Raw genomic sequence first — 27,625 nt, forward strand, 5'->3', positions numbered from 1 at the left:
GGCTGGATGAATGCACTATAGGGTGGGTAGAAAGCTGGCTAGATTGTCGGGCTCAACGGGTAGTGATCAATGGCTCCATGTCTAGTTGGCAGCCGGTGTCAAGTGGAGTGCCCCAGGGGTCGGTCCTGGGGCCGGTTTTGTTCAATATCTTCATAAATGATCTGGAGGATGGTGTGGATTGCACTCTCAGCAAATTTGCGGACGATACTAAACTGGGAGGAGTGGTAGATACGCTGGAGGGGAGGGATAGGATACAGAAGGACCTAGACAAATTGGAGGATTGGGCCAAAAGAAATCTGATGAGGTTCAATAAGGATAAGTGCAGGGTCCTGCACTTAGGACGGAAGAATCCAATGCACCGCTACAGACTAGGGACCGAATGGCTAGGCAGCAGTTCTGCGGAAAAGGACCTAGGGGTGACAGTGGACGAGAAGCTGGATATGAGTCAGCAGTGTGCCCTTGTTGCCAAGAAGGCCAATGGCATTTTGGGATGTATACGTAGGGGCATAGCGAGCAGATCGAGGGACGTGATCGTCCCCCTCTATTCGACATTGGTGAGGCCTCATCTGGAGTACTGTGTCCAGTTTTGGGCCCCACACTACAAGAAGGATGTGGATAAATTGGAGAGAGTCCAGCGAAGGGCAACAAAAATGATTAGGGGTCTAGAACACATGACTTATGAGGAGAGGCTGAGGGAGCTGGGATTGTTTAGCCTGCAGAAGAGAAGAATGAGGGGGGATTTGATAGCTGCTTTCAACTACCTGAAAGGGGGTTCCAAAGAGGATGGCTCTAGACTGTTCTCAATGGTAGCAGATGACAGAACGAGGAGTAATGGCTTCAAGTTGCAGTGGGGGAGGTTTAGATTGGATATTAGGAAAAACTTTTTCACTAAGAGGGTCGTGAAACACTGGAATGCGTTGCCTAGGGAGGTGGTGGAATCTCCTTCCTTGGAAGTTTTTAAGGTCAGGCTTGACAAAGCCCTGGCTGGGATGATTTAACTGGGAATTGGTCCTGCTTCGAGCAGGGGGTTGGACTAGATGACCTTCAGGGGTCCCTTCCAACCCTGATATTCTATGATTCTATGATTCTATAATTCTCTGGAATAAAAGGGCTTTAGAGAATTAATATGGTATACCTTAGGCTTTAGGTTGGAGGTGGGGAATGCTATGAGATAATTAACAGCTCCCAGGCGCTCCTGGACCGTGAATGGCCCTTCCCACCATGCTTCCATTTTATGGGCCTGGAGCGCCTTTAAGACTATGACCTGGTCCCCTGCTTTGAAGGAATGCTCTCTGGCATGTTTATCATACCAGGCTTTTTTCTCTTTTTGAGCATCCTGTAAGTTTTCTTTAGCAAGGGCTAAAGAGGTTCGGAGGGTGTTTTGTAGGTTGGTTACAAAGTCCAGAATGTTAGTTCCTGGAGAAGGTGTAAATCCCTCCCATTGCTGCTTCACCAACTGCAATGGCCCCTTAACCTCACGGCCATATACAAGTTCAAATGGGGAAAACCCTAAACTGGGATGTGGTACAGTTTTGTAGGCAAAGAGCAACTGCTGCAACACTAGGTCCCAATCATTGGAGTGCTCATTTACGAATTTACGTATCATGGCCCCCAAAGTTCCATTAAACTTCTCCACTATGCCATTTGTTCGATGGTGGTAAGGAGTGGCAACCAAGTGATTTACCCCATGAGCTTCCCAAAGGTTTTCCATAGTTCCTGCCAGGAAATTGGTCCCTGCATCTTTGAAGATGTCGGAGGGCAACCTACCCTGGCAAAAATGTCTGCTAGTGCCTGGCACACACTTTTAGCCCTGGTGTTGCTTAGAGCTACTGCTTCCGGCCATCGGGTGGCAAAATCCATGAAAGTCAATATGTACTGCTTTCCTCTGGGTGTCTTTTTCGGAAAAGGACCCAGAATATCCACAGCTACTCGCTGAAATGGAACTTCAATGATGGGGAGTGGCTGGAGAGGGGCTTTGACCTGGTCGTGGGGTTTCCCCACTCTTTGGCATACCTCACAAGACCGGACATAGGTAGAAACATCCTTGCCATTCCCTCCCAGTGGAATGACCCCCCCAAATGGTCTTTGGTCCTGTTCACCCCAGCATGGCCACTAGGGTGATCGTGGGCTAAGCTCAAGAGCTTGGCCCGGTATTTAGTTAGAACTACCAACTGTCTCTGAGGATGCCAGTCTTCCTGGTGTCCACCAGAAAGAGTTTCCTTGCATAAAAGTCCTCTTTCTACAACAAACCTGGATCGATTAGAAGAGCTGAGAGGCGGTGGGTTGCTCCGTGCAGCCTTCCAAGCTCTCTGGAGGCTTTCATCTGCTTCCTGTTTGGTCTGGAACTGTTCCCTTGATGCTGGAGACATCAGTTCCTCATGGGATTGTGGACCTCGGCTTGGTCCCTCTGGAAGCGATTTTTGGGATGGGGCTGTTTCTGTTGACTGTGAACCGCTCTCCGCTGGTGCACTATGTTGGGATTCAGGCTCCGGCTGAGCCTCTTGTGTAGGGTTATCGGCTGCTGCCAGTTCAGGTTCGGTGGGGCCCTCTGGTGTTGAGGTTGCAAGTACTGGATTCAGTGCTGGCAATGGGTCTGGTGTTGGTTGTTCGGCTGGTTCCGGTTCTGGGATTGGTTCCGTCTGGGTCTCTGGGACTGGATCCACTACTGCTGTTGCAGACATTGGCCTGGGGTCAAGGTCCATCACCTCTGACCGGGTCTTGATAGAAGTTTCCGGAACAGAGCTAGGCCTCACGGCTTGTTTAGCCTGGCTGCGGGTGACCGTTCCCACCCTCTTGGCCTGCTTCACATGATTGGCCAAGTCTTCCCCCAACAGCATGGGAATGGGATAATCATCATAGACTGCAAAAGTCCACGTTCCTGACCAGCCCTGGTACTGGACAGGCAACTTGGCTCTAGGCAAATCGAAAGAGTTGGACTTGAAAGGTTGAATCGTCACTTGGATCTCTGGGTTGATTAAATTGGGGTCCACTAAGGAAGCATGGATAGCTGACACTTGTGCTCCAGTGTCCCTCCACGCGGTGACCTTCTTCCCACCCACACTCACAGTTTCCCTCCGCTCCAAGGGTATCTGGGAGGTATCTAGGCCTGCGGACCTCAGGTGTGATTCCGGTGCAATGAACTGTAATCTGTTGGGGTTCTTGGGGCAGTTGGCCTTTACATGCCCCAGCTCGTTACATTTAAAACATCGTCCAGCTGACGGGTCACTGGGGCGAGGTGGGTTGCTGGAGAACGGGGTGGTGGAACGATAAGGGGTCTGGAGGGTTCTTTGGGAGGTAGGTGGGGTTTTGGGCGGCCCCCGGTAATAGGGTGTGGTCTGGGGTTGTCTCTTCTGGTCTCCGCTCCAACTGCGACCAGTTTTCTTCTTCTCTGCCACCTCCACCCATCTGGCTCCAATCTCTCCTGCCTCGATTACAGTTTTGGGCTTCCCATCTAGGATGTATCTTTCTATTTCCTCAGGAACACCCTCTAAGAATTGTTCCATTTGCATTAGGAAGGGAAAATTTACTGGAGACTCACCACTTGCTCCTGATATCCAGGCATCCCAATGTTTCACAACGTGGTAGGCATGTCGGGTAAATGACACATCTGGTTTCCACCTTAGGGCTCTGAACCTCCGACGAGACTGCTCGGGTGTTATCCCCATTCTGACTCTCACCTTGGATTTAAACAGTTCATACTTGTTCATGTGTTCTTTAGGCATTTCAGCTGCCACCTCAGCTAAGGGTCCACTGAGCTGCGGCCTCAGCTCTACCATGTATTGGTCGGTAGAGATGCTGTACCCAAGGCAGGCCCTTTCGAAGTTTTCTAAGAAGGCCTCAGTATCATCACCTGCCTTGTAGGTGGGGAACTTTCTGGGATGTGAAGTGGTACTTGGAGAAGGACTGCTAGGGTTTGTTGGGATATTCCGCTGAGCCTTTATCTTCTCCATCTCCTCCACATGCTTCCTCTCTTTTTTCTTCTCCTACAGTTCTTTGGCCCTTGCCTCCATTTCTTTGTCCCTTGCTTCCATAGCTCTCCTGTGAGCAGCCGCTTGGTGTTGTTCTGCCTCTTTCGCTGCCTCCCTTTCTTTCTCCTTTGCCTCCATTTCTCTCCTGTGAGCAGCTTCTATAGCTTTTTTGGTTGCTTTCATTGTCTCCAGTTTGGCTAACTCCAATTTGTGTAGTGCCTTGGTGTCTGACATCTTTACCTCTCTGTTTTTAACTAACTTTACACCCGAGGTTTAGAAATAAACAAACAAAACTGGGCTGTAAAATTTTGCTGTGCTGGAATAAAATACCTATTCTCTGATAGTGATTGTCAGCCTACAGAAAAAGACAATTCCCTTGTCTCTGCTCTGGGCCCAAAACAAAGCAAAAAACCTCCAACTACTTGGAAACCTGCTTACCAGCAGCCTAAAGGAAAAAAAAATTCCTTTTCAAACCTGTGCTCCTTGTAAAACAAAAAAATCAAAATCCTAAAAAAAAACCCTGCCACTTTTGTCTCCAGGCAAATGGGTAGAACACCCCCCCCCCCCGTTTACTTTTAGGGAAAGAAAAACTCTGGGTTGGAAGACTGTGAATTTCCCTGCAAGAGTTAAGTACCCTGCCTCCAGGCAAAGAAAAGCTGCAATTCACAAAGATAATCCCCTTTTGTCTCAGCTCTGGCTTCAAAGCAGAGAGAAAACAAGCTGCTTTTCCAGCAGCTCCAAAGGAAAAAAAAATTCCTTTTTAAAATCTGTATTTCTAGTTCAAAAAATCTCAAATTGATCTCAAAATGATTTCAGGTTAATCCCACCACTCTGCCACCATGTAAAGGTTCCTCCCCCACTCTGAACGCTAGGGTACAGATGTGGGGACCTGCATGGAAACCTCCTAAGCTTATCTTTACCAGCTTAGGTCAAAACTTCTCCAAGGTACAAAATATTCCACCCTTTGTCCTTGGATTGGCCGCTACCACCACCAAACAAATACTGGTTACTGGGGAAGAGCTGTTTGGAAACATCTTTTCCCCAAAATACTTCCCAAAACCTTGCACTCCACTTCCTGGACAAGGTTTGGTAAAAAGCCTCACCAATTTGCCTAGGTGACTACAGAACCAGACCCTTGGATCTAAAGAACAATGAACAATCCTCCCAACACTTGCACCCCCCCCCCTTTCCTGGGAAATCTTGGATAAAGAGCCTCACCAATTTGCATAGGTGACCACAGACCCAAACCCTTGGATCTGAGAACAATGAACAAGCATTTAGTTTTCTTACAAGAAGACTTTTAATAGAAATAGGAATAAATAGAACTAAAGAAATCCCCTCTGTAAAATCAGGATGGTAGATACCTTACAGGGTAATTAGATTCAAAACATAGAGAATCCCTCTAGGCAAAAACTTAAGTCACAAAAAAGATACACAGACAGAAATAGTTATTCTATTCAGCACAATTCTTTTCTCCGCCATTTAAAGAAATCATAATCTAACACATACCTAGCTAGATTACTTACTAAAAGTTCTAAGACTCCATTCCTGGTCTATCCCTGGCAAAAAACAGCATATAGACAGACACACAGACCCTTTGTTTCTCTCCCTCCTCCCAGCTTTTGAAAGTATCTTGTCTCCTCATTGGTCATTTTGGTCAGGTGCCAGCAAGGTTACCTTTAGCTTCTTAACCCTTTACAGATGAGAGGGGCTTTCCCCTGGCCAGGAGGGATTTCAAAGGGGTTTACCCTTCCCTTTATATTTATGACACATGGACTGCCAAGGAGCTGAAGAGCCTGGAAGCCCTGGCAGCCCTCCAAGCAAGCGGCTTGGAGCCAGTGACCCTGGGAGCTCAGGATGCTGAAGAGCTGCACACCTCAGGTGCAGGAATCCCAGACTCCCAAGCTCCTGGCTCTTCTTTGGCTTGCCACGCAGGCTCTCTGGGCTGCTGAGGAGCTGGGAGGCCAGGCTGGCAAAAAACCAGGCAAGGTATTCTCAGGCTGCCAGTGATTGGGAGGTCTGATTCAGCACCCCAGGTGCAAGCAGGCTGAAGTACCATGGTAAAGGATCTATGGATTTTTGCCTGAAGAAGAAATTACTCAGATGACCACTGCTTTCTGGATAATTCCCGGACTCAGGATGCAGGCTCCCAAGAGTGGGGCTTTGCAAGGCATTTCCCAATGGAGAAAGAGGTGCTAGAGAGATGATGTCACTGCAGAAATAAAGATGAAGACAATAGAAAAGAAGTGGATTGGCTGACTGGGGATTGCTAATGAGATATTAAACAGCTCACACAGAGATTACACATTTGAATATATCCAGGGCAGGAATGACCTCTTTATTGGTACTTTATTGGTGACCTTTCATTGTTTATTTGTATAACTGTATCACCTTGAGGGTCCAAACATTATCAAGGTCTTATTAGGCTAGGTGCTGTCAAAACATGCAACAGTCCCTTCCTCAAATTACTTAAATCAACACTGAGAAAAGATGCATCAAGTAAGTGTTAAAAACACGAAATAAGAAGGAAGGGAATACTAGGGAAATAAAATAAAATTATGAAGTTACATATGTTGACTACTGCATATGCAACTTAAAAATAGAATTGGGAATCTTTTTTGATGATTATTTTAAATACATAAAATCAGCTAAGTCTGAATAATAAACAAGCAAATTATCATTGCTTAATTGACTTCCTAATACTAGCAGTAGTACAATACTGCACATGCACTGGACAGGACCAAATGTCCATGAATCAGTGTTTCTGTACTTTTCAGGCTGGAAATATATGGTATGAGCCTGATTGTATCTTGAGGTAGGGCAAGCTTGGAGTCCAGAATGGTCCCTTTGAGGATGAAAAGCTGAATAGATGTCAGCATATTTACTCTCAACCCAAATGATTTGAAAAGGCAGACCATCTCCCATAGGGCGTGGACAACTCTGTCATATGGATTGACTGTTCTCAGCCAGTAATACAGATACACCCAGCTTTCCGTTATACAAACAAATAGTTTCATTAAAATAAATAGGATCAGTTGCATAAATTAAGGGGTGCACAATCTGATTCTATGCATATTTTGCTTTGTCTTCTGATTTTTCAACTCTTGAGTTTAGCAGCATTACCCGCTGCCAACTGGTGGGCACCACATCAGACACTGCCATATCACCACTCCAGGCACCAGCCTTGTTATTCTCTAGGGTAGTCTCACAGTACTTTGTGATTGGCAAATCCAAACCATTTCACCTTGGTATCTACTTTATTGCTGGTGTCTAGAACTAGAAATAATTTCCCTGTCCTCTCAAAGGATGAAAATAGCATCATAAATGTATTTAACCACTGAAATTCCATCACTGAACAATGACAGACTTGGCACTTATTTGAGACCATGGAGCCCAAGGATTTGAAAAGACAGAACATATAACCATCACAGACTTTTCGTGCTCACTGGGGAGTAGTATTGTAAACTCTGAGTTCTGTATTTACACAAAGCATGTAACGATACTAGGCATTTTGTGTGTAATGGAAAAGACAAATTGTGGGAGGTAAAGACACCCCAAAATGAACACTGGCTCCAAAACCTCCCTCTGCAACTCATATCAGCCCAAAATTCTTAACACATTGTTTCAGAGAGGGGAAAGCCAACTTGGCAAATGCCCAGGGGCAGAAGAGACTGATATTTTGCTCTCTCAGAAACAAAGGAATGTATGCCTTGACTTTTTACTATTTTGTACTTGGATTAGTACAATCTTACAGACCACTATATTGCTAATTAAAACATTATGAGCCATGTATTAAAGCTTAATCACTCTGTTCTATAGAGTGCACACATATGCTTAATTTGCTGTGAAAACCTGAACAGATTAATATACATCCTCTGGAAATAACTCAGTATTCAGTAGCTGTTCAGTATGTTGGATTGTTTATGCTTCCACATGAACAGCTAGTAATAAAAGTACTTGCTATCAGCCTAAAAAGGTGAAATACATTTTCATTGTTGTAGAGTAACAAGAGAAAAATAATTCCTGCTTGCAAATTTCATTTTGTTAAATTCCTATACAAGGATGCAGCTTACCCTTTTTATGCAAGCAGATAATGGAAGATATTAAACAATACCACTTCACTTTAAGGAATTTGATAGGACTACTCCAGTCTAGAAATCAGGAGAACACTATAAACATGCAATAAACAAATACAAATAAGCAAAAGCTTCCGAGCCTCCAACAGAAGACCATATGTATTGAGAAAACTGCAAGGTTTCCAGTCTGATACATCCATTCACTGAAAATACATTTGCCACAGCTTGTTACGCATTGCTATGCAAAAAACTACATTGTATGCATCTAGCCTTTAAAATTGTGTCTACAAACAGTCTAGACAGCAAATGAGATTATGTGGGAGTATCATTCGTTTGGGGACACCATCAAGACCAGCTATGCTTGTTACTAAAAAATACGTAAATTATTACCTATGTTAAGCACATAAAGTTCAATAGTTTACAACTGATTCTGACATAGAAGTTCTAATCAGCACATTTCAGTTTCTGCACTTTTAGAACTGGCGTTATCACTTTCATATTTTGAATGGAGTCCTTGAGAAGCTAAAACTGATTCTGCAAACGTGCACGGTACTTTTGTTTTCATAAAATCATAAAATATCAGGGTTGGAAGGGACCTCAGGAGGTCATCTAGTCCAATACCCTGCTCAAATCAGGACCAACACCAACTAGATCATCCCAGCCAGGGCTTTGTCAAGCCTGACCTTAAAAACTTCTAAGGAAGGAGATTCCACCACCTTCCTAGGTAACACATTCCAGTGTTTCACCACGCTCCTAGTGAAAAAGTTTTTCCTAATATCCAACATAAACCTCCCCCACTGCAACTTGAGACCATTGTTCCTTGATCTGTCATCTGCTACCACTGAGAACAGTCTAGATCCATCCTCTTTGGAACCACCCTTCAGGTAGCTGAAGGCTGCTATCAAATCCCCCATCACTCTTCTCTTCTGCAGACTAAATAACCCCAGGTTCCTCAGCCTCTCCTCGTAAGACATTTGCCCCAGACCCCTAATCATTTTTTGTTGCCCTCCGCTGGACTCTCTCCAATTTGTTCACATCCCTTCTGTAGTGTGGTGACAACTGGATGCAATACTCCAGGTGTGGCCTCACCAGTGCCAAAGAGAGAGGAATAATCACTACCCTTGATCTGCTGGCAATGCTCTGACTAATACAGCCAATATGCTGTAGACCTTCTTGGCAATGAGGACACACTGCTGACTCATATCCAGCTTCTCATCCACTGTAATCCCCAGGTCCTTTTCTGCAGAACTGCTGCTTAGCCAGTCGATCCCTAGCCTGTAGCGGTACATGGGATTCTTCCTTCCTAAGTGCAGGACTCTGCACTTGTCCTTGTTGAACCTCATCAGACTTCTTCTGGCCCAATCCTCTAATTTGTCTAGGTCACTCTGGACCCTATCCCTACCCTCCAGCACATTTACCTCTCCCTGCAGCTTAGTGTCACCTGCGAACTTGTGGAGGGTGCAATTAATCCCGTCATCCAGATCATTGATAAAGATGTTGAATAAAACCGGCCCCAGGACCGACCCCTGGGGCACTCTACTTGATACCGGCTGCCAACTAGACATCGAGCCATTGATCACTACTCATTGAGCCGATAATCTAGCCATCTTTCTATACACCTTATAGTCTATTCATCCAATCCATACTTTTTTAATGTGCTGGCTACAATACTGTGGGAGACTGTATCAAAAGCTTTGCTAATGTCAAGATATATCACATCCACTGCTTCACCCATATCCACAGAGTTTAGTCAGGCCTTAGCTTCATACTTTGGATCTGTCTGCTGTAGTTCAATTCAAACTCATTTAATTCAGGGGGGTGGAAGCGCCCTGTGAATGGAGAGCGTGGCAGAGGGATAGGAGCAGGAGTGAGGAGAGACACTGAGACTCAGCGGGGAAGGAGCCAAATTCTGGATGGGAAGGAGGGCCCTAGGGTTCCTACCTACTCCTGGGCCCATCCCAGGGCTTTTTGGTGCTGCTCATTGTTCCCTGGCCTGGTCATGGGCCCTGTGGCTACTGCTCCAGCTCATTTGGGTCCTGGTCTTGCCTCCACCCGCAGCGTTCATGAGTTTATGCAGGGGTGATGCCTTCACAATAGGTGCTAGCCTCACTGCCTGTCCCCGGAGTTCTACCACCACTGATTTAATCTGTCATTTGAAGTCTCATGCAGTGTTGTTGTAGCTGTGTCGGTCCCAGGATATTAAAGAGACAAGGTGGGTGACCAACAGAAGTTGGTCCAATAAAAGTTATTACCTTACCCGTCTTGCCTCTCATTTGAAGTCTCAGACCTTTTCTGTTCTAAAACAGAGAGGATCCTTAAAAAAAAATATGAAAGTAGCAAAGTCAATAGCTAGGGCTTTTAGAGTAAACCATGTTCCTACCAAAAGAAATCTCTCTTTTGGTTTCAAAGTAGCCGGTACCAGCATATTTTATTGTTCAGATGTTTCTAGCAGCAACCAACACTGAATTAGCTGGGGTAGTCCTGTAAACCTTGACAGAGGAGACAGAAGTCTTCATCCTCCAATTCAGCAACAAGCAGAATCTGCTTTTAAGCAGCAGATCTCTAGCTGTGTAGGATAAAGCTGTAATAAAACTTAAGACAAACTTTTCATTTTCTATCCCGTCATTTTGGAGACCATTTTGCCCATTTTTTCTTGGCATTGTAAGTTCTCTCTTTAGAATGATGAGTCCTGGAGATCACTGAATGTGATATTTCCCTCAGTTAGTGGCCACACCAAAACCCAACTCTTTTCTGGGGAGCAGTACAAAAAGAAATATCAAGTCTCTTGCAACTGAGAGCCAGAGAAAAGGTGCCAGTCATATTGGAGCACAGGTTTCCTTATCCCAAAAGGTATGCTAGCAGTGCCCCTGTGTGGACCTCTATCCATTATAGAAAAATAAAATGTAACCAAACTCTCCACAGAATGTACAGGTAATCCATATTCTAAATTTTTGGAACTGTCTCTGAGCAGTTAACTTTCAAGATGTATTTTACACATCTCCATGAGACAAATGCACAGGATGTACCTCAGATTCCATGTGGATGACAAACATAGTTAATACAAAGTTCAGGCTTGTGGTTTGCAGCTTGTCTTCATCTTGGGCCCTGGAAGTATCTCTCTAACAGGCTCATCACAGCCCAGTTATACAACAGAATAGTTTGCCCCTTAGGCCCAGGCTCCAGCTGAACCATAATTTGCCTCAAAGACAACAAAAAGACTATTTGACACAGCTGAACTGATATCAGTTTTTTGTTTGTTTGTTGAGGGGAGGCGCATATTAAACAGACTTTACCAAATATCAGGGCAAACAGTGCAATAACCTTTCTTTCCTTGGTGTGTGTGTGTGTGTGTGTGGAGGAGAAGGTTTTACTGAATAGTTTAAATGTTTGTTTGTTAAATTATAATATTCAGAATTTTGTGAAAGTTGAAAATTTTATTTATAAATTGACAATTTCTTAAAGGAAAAAATAACGTATATTTCTTATTCAATTATGTGGATCTATGTTATCAGTTCTATCTTCAGTTCATGTTCCATCATGCTGCAGTTTCTTTCAGAGTCTAGACTATTTTTTAAACGAAAACATTTACATAAATAGCAGGAGCTCAAGCAGCTTCTTTGTTCTGGTTCTGGTGAATGCTCAATAGCCTTTTATTTACAAGCTGGCTATGAACCAGCATTGAAAATTTGAGCAATCAGCCTTCTGTTTGTTTAGTTACACAACATGAGCCAACAAGTCAGGTAAAATTATGGAGAAACTGTTTAAAAAAAAAAAGAAGCAGGTTTAAATTCCAATTTTGAAATTTGCATTCAAAACTTGCTTTCCCCCACTATGTTTAATCGTAAAACAGTTGCCTGAAATAAAATAAATGCTTCTGTTCAACTGACATGAAGGCAATATTTATTGCACATTTTTCTAAAGTGTCCTTCATATTAGAATCTGAGTGTTCAATGAGCTGTAAATTAATTAGACATATTTAAGATTCCCATTATACAACAAGAACATGTTAAAGTTTCATAGCACAATGTCTGTTGACCAACACAATGCAGATTTAGAGCAGACCTACATGAAGGACAAATGGTTAATCACCCTTTGAAAGATGCAGAAACCACAAGTTTCCTCAAGTTCAGGTACAGAAAACATTTCTTCACAATTACAGCATAGATAGCTCTGAGCTGCAATCTTCAGGTAGAGACACCGACCACAAATGAAGTTGTAATAGGAGAGGGTTATTATCTGGATTTTAGCAAGTAGAAGAACTAAAGATTACATAAAGATTTTAGTAGGTTGCTTAAGACAAACATTTTATATAGCTCGACTGTGTGAGTGAGTGAGAAGCAATGTTTAGTTAACATATCTAGCCAGAAGAGGACAGTTTCTGCCCACAGTTTGACCCAAATGCATTTTTTTCTGAAAGATTAAAATGAGAGCCAGCAAAGAAAGATTTGTTAGGTACCTTAAGATATGTAAATGTCAATGAAAAAGTGTACATCCAACAACAATGGCAACAGACTATTCCCAGGTAATTAGCATAGGAAAGAAAGAAATGGAAAAAATGATTGTGCAATATATTTGAATTTAAAAGAATTCTAAGTAAATATGCAGTTCTCAGGTGCATTAATGTGCATTAATGTGTTATGAAAAAAAATCTATCATTTTCCAAAAGCTTACATAGAACAACATTAACTTAATTAAGACTTCAAAGCAAGATCTGGTAGTTGGTTTATTTCTTCAGTAATCAGGATGGTTGGGTAGCTTTTCTAACTTTTAAGATAAACATTGTATGAGGTCATATAACAAATTAATGCAGTGAACAGTAATAAAGCAAATGAGATGTTTAATGTACTACAGCTCAAGCTTCATTCTCAGTACATAGCTTAGTCTCTGTGGGAGGAAGTATCTCATTTTAAATACCCTGGGTTACAAATCAAGTCTTTGGTCTCTGGGGAGTTTTAGCTACAAAATGAGATTAATATCTGTTACCATTTTCTTGCTTTATTTACACATTTTAAGGTCAGAAGGATCCATATTTATCATCCAATCTAAGCTCTCTATATAACATAGCCAATAGATTTTGACGCTGTAATTCCTGAATAGTATCGTTAACTTCTGACTGAACTATATGGCTAAGGCCCTTCATTTTCAGTTTTTACCGATTTTTACCAAAAATGTCCTAGGTTTTACAAAAGCTATTATTTGTTTGTTTGTTTGAACCAGTTTTCAGTCAAATTTTGGATGCAGCTCAGTAACTTAGCCAGTTCTTAGAGAAACTCTCTGCGCCCAGATCCTTGCTCTACAAGGAGAGATGGCAGCTTGGCAACCTGGGCAGACCTCACAGGATCCTAGGGAGAAGCCCCCCAAACCCAACTCTCCCGCTCTGAAAGAAGAGTTGGTGGCTTGATAACTGGAGCAGGTCCATAAGTGGAAGATATGGAGCAGGCAGCATGAGGAGATGGCACCCTCGCCTCATCCACCTCTTCTAGTTCCAGAATCCTGGTACTTACCCAAAAAACTGTGGAGTCAATTTTTTGCAGGTTTTTTTTTTTAATTTTAGTAACAAACACTAAATTTACACAAAATAAAAACCAAAAATGAAGGGTGTGAACTATAGCATATATCTTAGAAACACATCCAATCTTGATTTAAATACTTCAAGAGACAGAGAATCCTCCACATAGAATTATTCCAATGGCTAATTACACCACTGTTAAAAATCTGTATTTTATTTCTAGTTTGAATATGTCTAGCATCACCTTCCAGCCATAGGATCCGGTTAGGCTAGATTAAAAAGACCTCTACTACTATGCAAAAGATTACATAGATCCTGACCAAGTGACCTCTTAACCTTCTCTTGGAAAAACAAAGTAGATTTCGAGCTTTTCTAGTCTTTCTCTCTAAGACAAGTTCCCCAGACTTCATAAAATTCTTTTAGCTCTTTTCTGAACACTTTCCATTTTGTTAACATAATTTTTATAGTGTGGATACCAGAACTGGAAAGTATTCCAGGAATGGTTTCACTAATGCTGTATTACAGTGATAATACCACCTCTGTACCTGTGTTTGATATTCTCCCACTTATACCTTCAAGGATCATATTAGCTCTTAGCCACTGAATTGCATTTTGAGCTCATTATTCAGATGTTATCCACCAAGACTCTTGAGTTCCTTTCAGAATCACTGCCTTCCAGATTACAGACCCTATTCCAGTAAGTGTGACCTGCATTCCTTGTTCTTAAATGTTTGACCTTGCATTTGGTTACATTAAAATTGCATTGTTCAAGTTAGCCAAGTTTACTAAACAGTGAAGATTACTCTATAGAGTTAAGTTGACATTATTTATCACTCCACCATTCTTTGGTGTCAATCTTTAAACTTTGCCAGTAATTATTTTTTATTTTCTTCCAGATCATTGATAAAAATATTGAATAGCATTGGGCCAAGAACAGATCTCTACAAAACTCCATTTGAACTGCGCCCCCATTGGATGATGGTTCCCCAGTACTTTTTGAAATCTATGTGTCAGCCAGTTTTTAATCCATTTAATATGTGCTACATTTTTTAAAAGCACTATACAAAATCAGTCGGAATGGCATTTGGCACTCAATCAAATGGCTTACAGAAATCTATTATGTCAATGGTGTTTCCCTTATCAACCAAAATTGTTATCGAATAAAAAAATGTTATTAAGTTTCTGTGACAAGTCAAATTTTCCATTAAACCATGTTGATTTTCATGAATTAGACTCCCATTCTTTAATTCAATTAATGTTATCTGATATACCTTCCTTATTTCTGTTTATATATTTGAGATAAAAGTTGAGTTTAGGGGTTAGAATCCTGATCACTTTCCATCTTGTTCAGATCAACACTACCACAAAGTATGTGAAACACTAGTAAATCATTTTTCATACACAACAATGAATTATGAACCTAATTTTGAGTATGACATTTAATTTCACAAGACATTTTGACAAAGTTCATGGAACTGCTTTTTAGACAAGCGGAGAAAATACATTATGCACCAAAACAAACTAATTTTTTTCACTAAACATTGTAGAGCTTTCTTATTTTCTTAATTTTGTAAACCTTACTCTAAAGGCAACCTCCCTCAATTAACTGGCATTATCCATTTAAAAAATAAAATAAGAATTCAGATTATTAATTAATTTAAGAGACAAGAAAAAATATGTTTCCCCTGAAAATGGAGTTCAGGTTCTTGAACATATGTAGTAATCTAGAATAATATACATGGCATATATTTTAAAATATTAATTTACGTATTCCTTGTGGAAGATTTGAACTTGGTTGGGCAGGGAGGTGTCCATAACCTCTGTTTGCCAGAGGCTGGGAATGAGCAACAGGAAATGGATCACTAGATGATTATCTGTTCTTTTCATTCCCTCTGGGGCATCTGGCAATGGCCACTGTCAGAAGACAGGATACTGGCCTAGATGGACCTTTGGTCTGACCGTGTATGGTCGTTCTTATGTTCTCGATGTTATCACTTTTGTGCACTTGAAATTTCATCCATAATGTTACACTAGTTTACTGTAATTATAGTAGTTACTAGTAGTGACACCTATGCTTAAAGGCTGTCTAACACTTTCCATTATAAACCTTGTTTTCAGTTACTTCTTACTTTGCCAAACTGTTCAGGCTGAAATGTTATGCTGGGTGTCTGCCTCACACTGATTTTTTGTTGTTGTTGTTGAAAATTTCAGCAAAAGCAGTTAGCCATTTCCAAAAAAATGAAATTGGTGAAAATACAGTTTGCCTGTGTTAAAAATTTCTCACAACTCTTTAAATGGGAAGCTCTAGGACCTACTTATTTTGGAGCAGTCAATTGAAATTGAGCAGGAGAGTCACCCTAGTGTTAGGAAAGTGCCTTTTGCTATCTCAGTGAAAATCTGCCCAAGTTTGGCCAAATTACAAGCCCCTGGGGTATGTCTAGACTGCAGGTGAGAGTAAGCCCCTGAGCCAGAGCAGACAGACTCCTCCTAACAGGACTCAAGCTCGTGTGCTAAAAATAGCAGTACGTGCATTGCAGCTTTGCAGGGCTGGCCTTACCATGAGGTGAACTGAGGCAGCCGCCTCAGGCGACAGGCTGTGGGGCGGGGGGTGGGCGCTACTAGGACCCAGAGTTTAGGAAATTGTGTCTGCTGCTGGTGCACATGTATTCTCTCTGCTCTAGATGGACAGAGATGGTGGAGTGCTGTGCTGGAGGAAGGAGGGCACAAGAGACCTAACAGGCAGGCAGGAGAAAAGTGAGAGGGAATAACAGAAAGTAGCTGGAGCTGCAGGGAGAGAGGAGGAGGAGCCTCTTATGTACCTCTCTAGCACCCCCAGGAGCCTGGACTGATTAACACCACCTTCTCAGGGCTCTTCCTATTTCCTGCTGCTTCCCGGAACCCACCTGGGGCAAACAGGCAGCCAACTGAAATAGTAGGAGCCAGTTAGGCCCTTACGACGCTGATATCTTCCCTCACTCAGGCCCTGCTACCAGCCTGCTTATTTGTCCCCTTCAATTGAGTGTTGAGAGCCACTATAGCTGGCACAGAACAGCAGTCATGAGTGAAAGAAGAAATCGCCCCTCTGGGACAGCATTCAGAAAAAGAAAGAAAGCAAAGGAATCTTTTCTATCTAAGCAGTAAGGAGCTCTCCTGAGATACGTAGACATAAATGTTCACGGTGAGCCTTTCAGCCCCAGTGAGGATGTGAGTGGTGAGGAGATGCCTGATCTTCCGGTTAGTCAGAGTGCAGGTGACCTGGCAGCTACTGCAGCATCCATATCTCCATCTCAAATGGCTGTAACCATGCATATTCCTGAAGAAAAGTGTAGATCAGAGAAGAGTGTGGTGGAGGCGCAAGAAACAGCTGCTGCTACCATAACAAAAACGGTAGTAACAGTCACAGTCCTATATTTTCCCTTTATGACTGAAAGTGAATGCTCTGTAATTAATCCACTCATATTTATAATAGATGTTTTTGCCAACCATCGTCCTTTGTGCAAATTTTATTACGAAGGGGAACTAGTGCCCCACTATTTGGGTGACATTACTGGAACACAAAGGCAAACTAATTCTTCTAGTTTTTTCTAGAGTCTAAACTATTCATAATCAAGAAAGCAATTACAGAATCCTCTTATGAATGTGCCATAGTTGGGGCTGGTCCTGCTTTGAGCAGGAGGTTGGACTAGATGACCTCCTGCGGTCTCTTCCAGTACTAATCTTCTATGATTCTATGAAAACCCCCTGCATTTGGAGGGTCTAATCACCTTTCCATCACAGTTACAGGTTTTGAACCAGCTGCAGTTAGGTCTACCAGTGTCATTGTCATCAACAACAGTGAAGGAAGTACAGAGGCCATATGGCCCGGAGTGGGGGGAGGGAGGGACAAAGGCAATACGGAGCTTAAATATGGATAACTTTTCAAACTACTAGACACCATTTATATTAAAATATTACCCAGAACTATCCGCAATCTTTATGAACCAAAGTCAACCCCGAGCTATTCGTGTACAGTTTCCACAGAAGCCAGTGGAAGCTGTACACAAGTATCCGAGCACAGAATTCAGCCCTTACTAACCTCGATGATTTTAGATTGCTTTTGGTTAAAACTCAGTCGATGGAAATAAACCTATCACTTACTTTGGTCACTATGTACTAAGGTGCATACTGTTCCTTGAGGAAGTATTTCCAGTTATATTTATGTGTGATGTAGTATTCATAAATACAAAATTTTATAATGAAGGGAAATTGTAATAAACCTTCATAAAACAAAGAAGGCAACAAATACAGTAATTACTTTTTATTGTTAGTTGTAGAATGAGTGAGGCAGAGGAAAGACAAACATGACAACTGTAATCATCAGATAAATCTATTCAGTATTTTTCTGTAAGAAATAGAAATTCTGCTAAATTCTTCTCAATTAAATTTCTTCCTAAAAAGCCCGCTTAATAACAGCAGTAATATGAAAGTCAAATGCCATGTGACATAGCATATCTATTGTCCTTTCAGGATGAAGACAAGCAATGGGGATATGGATTCTTTAGCAAGTTCTAATGCTCTTAGATCTCTGACAGCTATGTAAGTTCTAATTAGTCTGCTAGTCCAGGGTTTCCTCATGTAAAAGCAATTCTATCATTTCTTATGAATGCTCATGATCTGTTAATTGATTTTTTAAATCAGCTTAATAGGTTTTCCATAGTTTCTCATTTGGAACTTTAATTAACTTGTCTAAAATTCAGTTTTAATGTACAGTTTTGGGCTCAATGAGTCACTATTTTTCTTGGACATTTTTTTTTGTTTTTGTTTCCCTTTTTAAACCCATTTTTCTATTCAACTTTTTAAATATCTATTCAAGACTTCAGTGACATTAGTTGGGTGCTCAGAGCTTTTGAAATTCAGGTCACTTATTTATGTGCCTAAATATGAACTTAAGAATCTAAATTTAAGCACCCATCTTTGAAAATTAGCCCAAGAACTTTAGGTCCAAACAGCTGGATATTATTGTTTCTACTTTTTCAAAATGCCCCTGAAATCTTTTGCATCGTGAGCATTAAGAATATAGGCTAACATATTCAAATTTTGATGCCTAATTGAAAAATGGTCCAATTTTAGAGGTGCTGAGTATCTGTAGCACCCACTGACTTCAATGGACACAATAGGTGCTCAGCACCTTTCAAGAGTCAGGTCATTATTTAGGTATTTAAATACAGATTTAGGCACCTATATTTAGAAAATATTTCTTAGTTGAAGGTACAGAAGAAAAAAGTAGTTTAAATATATTTTTGCATTGCCTCTGAGTCCAAACTTTTTGCAACCCATTCAACAATGTTCATTTCTGAAATAACCTTCCCCTGGTTCTGTAACACCAGATGCCTCTATTAACAATTGCATTGTAAATTCTGTTAAACTGAACGTATAATATGTTGTTTAAGAAAGAAATGCTTTTTGCCAGCTGTGATGAGTTTTGTTTTAGTTATTTGGGTATTCCCAGTAAAGCCTATTTTGCCTGAATCTCTTCCTATTAGTACACAAAATCACTTGTGTGTGAGTTAGGTATATTATGTATAGATCATCTGTAAAACAAAACCACAAAAGCAAGGAAAAGAAATGTTAAGGCATTTAACGTGCCTTGTATTCCTCCACCCAGAGAATAACACTTCACTACTAGAACTACCACTATACAGCGCAGACAACCCACCACAATCTTAATTTTGCCTTAGTGGGATGCCAGCCTACCATCGCGCCTTCCCTGGACTCCCTACTACCATAAAAAGCCAGACTTCCTGTCAAGGTTCCTCCCCCACTCTGAACGCTAGGGTACAGATGTGGGGACCTGCATGAAAACCTCCTAAGCTTATCTTTACCAGCTTAGGTCAAAAAGTTCCCCAAGGTACAAAATATTCCACCCTTTGTCCTTGGATTGGCCGCTACCACCACCAAACAAATACTGGTGACTGGGGAAGAGCTGTTTGGAAACGTCTTTCCCCCAAAATACTTCCCAAAACCTTGCACCCCACTTCCTGGACAAGGCTTGGCAAAAAGCCTCACCAATTTGCCCAGGTGACTACAGATCCAGACCCTTGGATCTTAAGAACAATGAACAATCCTCCCAACACTTGCACCCCTCCCCTTTCCTGGGACATGTTGGATAAAAAGCCTCACCAATTTGCATAGGTGACCACAGACCCAAACCCTTGGATCTGAGAACAACGAAAAAACATTCAGTTTTCTTACAAGAAGACTTTTAATAGAAATAGAAGTAAATAGAAGTAAAGAAATCCCCTCTGTAAAATCAGGATAGTAGATACCTTACAGGGTAATTAGATTCAAAACATAGAGAACCCCTCTAAGTTACAAAAAAGATACACAGACAGAAATAGTTATTCTATTCAGCACAATTATTTTCTCAGCCATTTAAAGAAATCATAATCTAATATGTACCTAGCTAGATTACTTACTAAAAGTTCTAAGACTCCATTCCTGGTCTATCCCCGGCAAAGGCAGCATAAACACAGACCCACAGACCCTTTGTTTCTCTCCCTCCTCCCAGCTTTTGAAAGTATCTTGTCTCCTCATTGGTCAGTTTGGTCAGGTGCCGGCGAGGTTACCTTTAGCTTCTTAACCCTTTACAGGTGAGAGGAGTTTTCCTCTGGCCAGGAGGGATTTTAAAGGGGTTTACCCTTCCCTTTATATTTACGACACTTCCCCACTACTGTCTGTTATACACCATTCTGGAAAATCACAGTCACTCATGTCTGGGGACTAACCACAATGTAAACTAACAGTTTACCAACTTTTCGGGGAGCCAATTTTTAATTGATTAGAAATCAGAAAGCAATTCACCACTTTTCTTGAAATGCCTCAGAAAATTCAAGCTTTCCTGAAAGATGACATGCTGAACATTTAGGGCAGATATGCTGTGTTCAATAAAAACAAAGAGCCTAAACTCCTGCTTTAAGTACAAAACTGAATGCAAACTTAACTATGACAATGCCAGAGTTTTCGTAGGTGCAGCGGCTGGTGATGTTATGTCTCTGCTGTCTGAGCAGAATAAAATCAGAGAAAATCAGGGGGATAAAATTCTTCTTGTTCTAAAATGACTAAGTATTTGTATGCAATAAGGGAAAGTAATTGAGCTGCTCAGTAGTATTTACATAGATTGGGATTAACCAGCCCACATTTTGCCAAGAGCATACATAAGGTCTTTCATCTTGATCTTTTTATCATTTTAAATTATGAATTCACATCTTCCTCTCCCATATTGTGGTAGGGGTTTCTAACGGCTTTCTTAAGAGAGCAATACATCTAATTTTAGAGCTTTTGAAAAGGAAATGTAAGTGAATATACATCCCTAACTACTAGAGAAAATGGAACACATTCATATTAACACCAAAAACTTCAATTGCCATAACAAGACATAACACAAACCGGCTGATGCTAACAAGCATTCCTGACATAAACAATTAGAAAAAACAATTAATTAATTTCTCAAGATTAATTTGTTTGAATTTGGCTGTAGTGACCTCTCTGACACAAAGGATATAACCAGGAATTTCTAGAATAATTTTTTGCCTTAAGTTCCACCAAAATAATTGCTATCGGCCAACTTGCTGTGCTTTTTTCGTGTCGTAATTTTAATTTTAATTTAAATAAGATTAGTTCTGAAAAACCAAATGTATTTAAATTAAAAATCATATTTAAAAATCTGTTTTATTATTATTGTTATTTTAGTTATTTTATTTTATTATTTTAATAATCAATTCTTATCCACCCTGATTTCATCAATATAGTTATTCAGTGCATAACTTTTATAATTGTTGTTTTCATCTATCTTTCCATAACTGTTGTTCTTTAAGATGAGCTGCACATGTCCATTCCACTTGAGGTTTGTTGCATGCAATTGGAGATTCTTCCCTCAGCAGTAGCTGTTGGGGCAGCACATGTAGCTCATGCCACTGTACATATTGCCTCCAACCCCCTCAGTTCCTTCCTACCAGAAAGACTCCAGTGGAGACGGTTATCCACCAGAGAGTGAAAAGCTGAGATAGCTGTCAAATGGACTCTGATGGAACTACACGCTAGCTCTTGTTGTTTCAGGAAGAGGTGAAAGTCTAAGATACGGGAAATGGAATCTTGGACTGCGTGGATGCCTCTTTGCATAGACCAAATGGAAGATCTCTTCCATTTACCAAGCTAAGTAGATCTAGTTGAAGACTTTCTACTATTTAAAAGAATTTCTTGTACTCATTTAGAGCAATCTTGCTCTAAGACTGTCAGCCGTCAAGCAGCTGTCAAGTGGAGGGCACATAGGTTGGACTGTAGATGTCCCGGTAGATGTCCCAGGAGATCACATCTTCATCTCTCGGAAGCAACAAAGGGGGTATGACCGACAGGGTTACACATCTGACTGCAGTACCAGGTGGGTGAAACCAGTACTAACAAGTAATCCCTGATCTGCCTCAAAAGCTTCAGGTATAGATGATACCTTCAAGGGCTCCTGACACTGTTGTGACACAAGGTGTGCTAGTCCTGGGATCAGTCTCAATGGGCCCTTTCTGGGCTCTGGAGTCAACAATATGTCTTGGCATGCAGACTATATATGGGGATGCCTCTTCTTTGAGTGCTCTTCAGAGTCCTTGGCTCCAATTGATGTCTTGCCTGCAGATTTCGATGTCCCCGGTACCGAGTTTTTCAAAGACTCACAAAGTCTTTTATTTGGTACTGATGAGGTGGGTCTGTCTATAGACACAGCTAGAATCGGCAGAGCACTCCTGAAAGACTTGGACATGCTCAGTATCCGCTTCAAGTGGGAATGTTCCAATGGAGGGTGAAATGCAGACTCCATGACTAAGTAGTTGAGCCTGGCAGCCCTCTTCAAATGTGATATTTGTCATCTACATGTGCTCCCCCAAATATTTAAGGCAGCTGGGGTAAAAGTTGCTCACCGACATAGGTTTGCCACATGAGCAACAGGCCTTGAAACAGGGAGAACACAGCATGAGTTCAGTACAGGATCGGTACCCAAATGGGCACCAGAGACTGCACATCACTAAGAACTAAACTAAACGTACTCTAATCTATAGCTATGTTCAAAATACACTACTCTATGCTAAACTAACATGACAGATACTATAAATACAAGAAGAGAGGGAAGACTTTCAAATGCAAAGATAACAGCTCCAACAATGGTCACTGGTGGCAGGAAGGCACTGAGGGGAGTCGGGAGCTGATTGGGCCTTTATACTGGTGTGCAGTGGCAGGTACCAGAGGGCACTTGTACTGCCCCAATGGGTACTGCTGAGGGGAAAATCTCTGACAATCATGCACGAGGCATGCACACACCTACAGTGGAATAGACAAAGGCAATCACTTTGAGAAGAACTTGAATATTTTAGCCTACACTCTTTTTCAAAAGGTCCTATATCATTTTCAATGTGTCTCCTACGATTCCATTTTAGTGGGAGCAAAGGGCTGACAACATTGACCATGAGATGTCACAGGAACAGAATTCCACAGGAAGACTTCCATACGTGGAAAGGAGATGGATCATCACTGTGAAACAAATTCAGAAGCAATCATTTTTGTGTAATATGTTTCTGTTAAAAATAAACGTACTGTGCTCAGAACATTTCATACTAGCAGGGCCAGTCATAAGCAAAGCAGAAAAGACCAAAAAAAAGTACGTGAAAACTGAAGAAATATTCTTATAGCAAGAGACTTAAGAAGCTCAATTTATCTGGTTTATCAAAAAGAAGATTGAGCAGTGGCTTTATTACAATATGCAAGTACCTTTACAGGGAGAAAATACCAGGATTAACAGGATCTTTTATCTACCTGAGAAAGGTATAACGAGAACCAATAGCTGACAGATTCAAATGATAAAGATGGCACTTTAAAAAAAAACAGTGAGAATGATTAACCACTGGAACAAATTACCAATGGAAGCAGTGAATTTCCCACTTCTTGAAGTCTTCAGATCAAGAGTGGATGCCTTTCTGGAAGATATGCTTTAGTCAAACACAAGTTATTGGACTCAAAACAGGGTGGCTGGTTTAAATTTTGTAGCCTGTGTTATACAGGAGGTCAGACTAGGTAATCTAAAGGTTCCTTATGGCCTAAAAAATCTATGAAATCAAGAAGTTGCTTACGGACCATCAGAGACTCTGAAATGTACAAACTGGTTCAATTTTCCCCTCCTGAAGCTAGACAGTGCATTGCCTCCCACTCTCATCTTGTTGCTAAACTATGAAAAAAATCAACATGTTGCTGCACTCAGCGAAACGGTGGTGGACTTCAGGGCACATGTTAGTTTCTATTGTTGGATAAAATGATGTTACAAAGTCACGTATAATTATTTATATTATGTACATTGGTCTTGCTGATCTTAAACCCATCAACACCAAACCTGACCAAGGCAAATGCAGAAACCTGTGTATAAATCACTAGTCCCAACCAAACAGGAGCTTTACTGTTTTCGTCTGAAGTCTTCAACCATCCTCTCAGAGACCATGGAACTTTTCCCTTAGCAGACTTTTCACCCTTTAGTAAAGGCTACCTTCTGCTGACCTATTACTGCCTAACAGAGTCAGCCTGCTATAACTTCGCCTGACTTCCCTCTCTATCAGCAGGACCAGAGCGAAAGATAACTCATAACCTAATTTGTCACCCCAACTCAGCATGTTAGGATCTTGCAGATTTTAAAAGAGCCCTCCACATTGGCAGCAGATTTATCTGTCTAGGTTTGTCAGGAGAGTTCATTAACATGTTATATGAAAGCCACACCCATGTGACATTCCCCTGGTGTTATCTGGACCGGTGATCTGCTAGGTCACTCCAATCCTCAACTCCGGGAGCCAGCCTTACCCTGCTCTACTGTGAGAACCCCCACTCCCAGGTTGTTCTCGCACAGCCTCAAGCATGTAAGCTGCTCCCAGCTACATGAGTGAACACTTTTGGCCAGCCCCTGCTTGGATTGTGCAAGCAAATGATGCTAGCCAATATTTCCAGTCCCAGACACAAGCCTATTTCCCCTTGTTTTTCCTACCCCCCCCCCAAGACGTTCTTGTTAAACCCTTGATTTGTGCTGGAAATGGCCCACCTAGATTAACATACACAATGTAAGGAGAGTGGTCACTTTGGATAAGCTATTACCAGCAGGAAAGTGAGTTTGTGTGTGGGGGGGGGGGAGAAAACCTGGATTTGTGTTGGAAATGGCCCACCTTGATTATCATACACATTGTAAGGAGAGTGGTTACTTTAGATAAGCTATTACCAGCAGGAGAGTGAGTTTGTGGGGAGGGGGGGTGAGAAAACCTGGATTTGTGCTGGAAATGGCCCAACTTGATTATCATACACATTGTAAGGAGAATGATCACTTTAGATAAGCTATTACCAGCAGGAGAGTGGGGTGGGAGGAGGTATTTTTTCATGCTTTGTGTGTATATAATAAGATCTTCTACACTTTCCACAGTATGCATCCGATGTAGTGAGCTGTAGCTCACGAAAGCTTATGCTCAAATAAATTGGTTAGTCTCTAAGGTGCCACAAGTACTGCTTTTCTTTTTGCGAATACAGACTAACACGGCTGTTACTCTGAAACACGTTGGAGTGTCCAGTTATGCCCACTGGATGCTGCAAGCTTATATGAGCTTGTCAATTTAACAAAGACATTGATATGTACCAGGATTGTTAACCCAAGGGGAGTCTCTGATCGCTTCAAACCAAAAACGCTGCTTCAGGTAGAACAAACAAACAAATGTATTAACTACAAAAGATAGATTTTAAGTGATTATAAATCAAAGCACAACAAGTCAGATTTGGTCAAATGAAATAAAAGCAAAACACATTCTAAGCTGATCTTAACACTTTCAGTGCCCTTACATACTTAGATGCTTCTCACCAAAGGCTGGCTGGTTGCCCTTCAGCCAGGCTCTCCCCTTTCATCAGCACTTCAGTCACTTGGTGGTGGTGTCTGTAGATGGAGGTGGAAGAGAGATAGCATGGCAAATTTCTCTCCCTTTTATCATGTTCTTTCTTCCCTCCTGGCTTTGCCCCCCCCCCTTCAGAGTCAGGTGAGCATTACCTCATCCTAGTCCCAAACTGACCAAGGGAAAGGGGGTGACTCACTCGAGAGTCCAACAGATCCTTTGTTGCTGCCTAGGCCAGTGTCCTTTGTTCCTGTGAGGCTGGTCTGGGTTTGTCCCATACGTGCCCTGATGAAATGTGAACTGCCCCTCTACTCCTGGAGAGTTTTGCCTGGGCTTGTTTTAAGCCATGAAGACACATTTTCAGCCGTATAACTATATGCATGAAATTACAACCTATAACATTACTATAACAACAATGCTCAGTGCATCATGAGCCTTCTGAAGACACCCGACATGACAAACTTTGCACTGGATATCACACAATCAAATTATAAGGATGAACACGGTGAGAACATGGGGGTACAGAGTGACATAACCCATTTGATCACTTCATAAATCTCAAAAGGTCATGTAGCCAAGGTTTACCTTATACTGGGTTGTCAAATGTAATTTGAAGAAAAATATAAAATACCTTTTTGTCCCAACATATAAAGGGCAAAACAAACATATTACTGGTGGCAGCAATTTTGCTGGAAAGTGACATCATTCAACATGAGCAGTATGGGAGCCTCATATAAAAAAGATCATTTAAAAATAGAATTTTTGTTTAATATCAGTTTTACTTTCACTGTAGAAGCCAACATTAATCTCAAAAGAAAGCCTACCCCTTGTCCTTCAGACCACTCCCCAAGGTCCACCTCTGCCATAATGTCTGTAAGAAAACTGCCAATTAATAATGACGTAAGGGACAAAAGGGGATAGTTGGCATTTACTTTATATATAATTGTTAGAAGAATAATTGCAGATTGTCATTATCTATTATAGCTATATAAAAATTGTATTCGTCTGATTTTATTCCTCTCCCACGATTTTTTTTATGACATTTGTCTTAGACTGCAAAGACTCTAAAGCAAGAACTCCTGAATGTGTGTTTGCACACTGCCTCGTGCAAGAAGACTGCCTGGGGGCCCTTTAGCACTACTGTAATAAAGAATAACCATACATTGAGATATAGCATCACACTCAAGACAACAGCTAACTACTGCACAAAAAAATCAACTTACCTGTGTAACAAGGGGTTCCAAGAGCCTCTCTACTGTAAGAGTCCTGATTTCCAAACTTTTTGGGTCCCATTTTAAAATGATAGGTGAAGTTGCAGAAGTCATGCTCCCTAGAAGAGACAAAATTACATAAACCTATGTAAATTATTCAGTCTGTGTATTTTTAGATATTACATAAAAAGGAATACTTATATATTCTATGCACACAAGATATACAGCAAATATTCCTGCATCACTTACCTACCTCCCATATGTACACAAGACCCACAACTAATTTCACAAAATGTTTGAATTCATTCACAAGGTCCCTTTCCCGCTACATCCTCACTGAACTCCTTCTTCAACACCCACTTTTGTCATGCTGCCTACATTTGATCTAGTTGCAGTGCTGCCAACTCTTGCAATTTTATCATTAGTCCGGCAATATTTGATGTTTTTCTCAAAGCCTCTGCTCTTGGAAAAATGTAATTATATGAACATCTCAGCATTTATTTACAAAACGAAAAGGAAGTGTACAGCCTCCACTACTGTAGAGAACAGCTTGAAGATGTGAACCATAAAGGCTCAAAATCCAGAACACTTATAAAAAGAAACAAAATGTATTATTTTTAAAAATCTCATGATTTGGTGGGGAGAGGCTAACTCAGAATTTTTGAAGGTTTGGGGTTAGCAGTACTATGTTGACTTGTATAAAAGCTAACCATTTGTTGTTCCTCTTCCTCTAACCTCTGTCTACCTAGCTGTCTTTAGACAGTGAGCTCACTGGGTTAATTTCTGAAAAGTGCCTAGCATAGCATGAGCACTGTCACATAAAAATAATAAATAATAATAAAAGTAGCAATAATAATGTTTTACAATGTCTTGTATAGCTGAGATCAGAATAATACCTTCTATATTTAATTAACCCGGACATTTAAAATGGTTTTCT

General features: G+C 41.3%; 1 protein-coding gene across 4 annotated transcripts in view; it reads right to left on the minus strand.

Moving 5' to 3' along the window:
* The window catches only part of CTNNA2 (catenin alpha 2), a 715,434-nt gene extending 688,629 nt beyond the window's left edge, over positions 1-26,805 (minus strand). For 3 of the 4 annotated variants that reach the window (XM_077814693.1, XM_077814692.1, XM_077814691.1), the window contains exon 1: positions 26,701-26,802. In XM_077814693.1, the coding sequence (XP_077670819.1) occupies positions 26,701-26,802 (102 nt within the window). Of the gene's footprint in view, positions 1-26,700 lie in introns of all 4 variants that reach the window. The other variant, XM_077814694.1, reaches the window with a different exon arrangement.
* Positions 26,806-27,625: the final 820 nt, after the last annotated feature.

This window comes from Eretmochelys imbricata, chromosome 4 (assembly GCF_965152235.1).
Source record: "Eretmochelys imbricata isolate rEreImb1 chromosome 4, rEreImb1.hap1, whole genome shotgun sequence".
Taxonomy (NCBI): domain Eukaryota; kingdom Metazoa; phylum Chordata; order Testudines; family Cheloniidae; genus Eretmochelys; species Eretmochelys imbricata.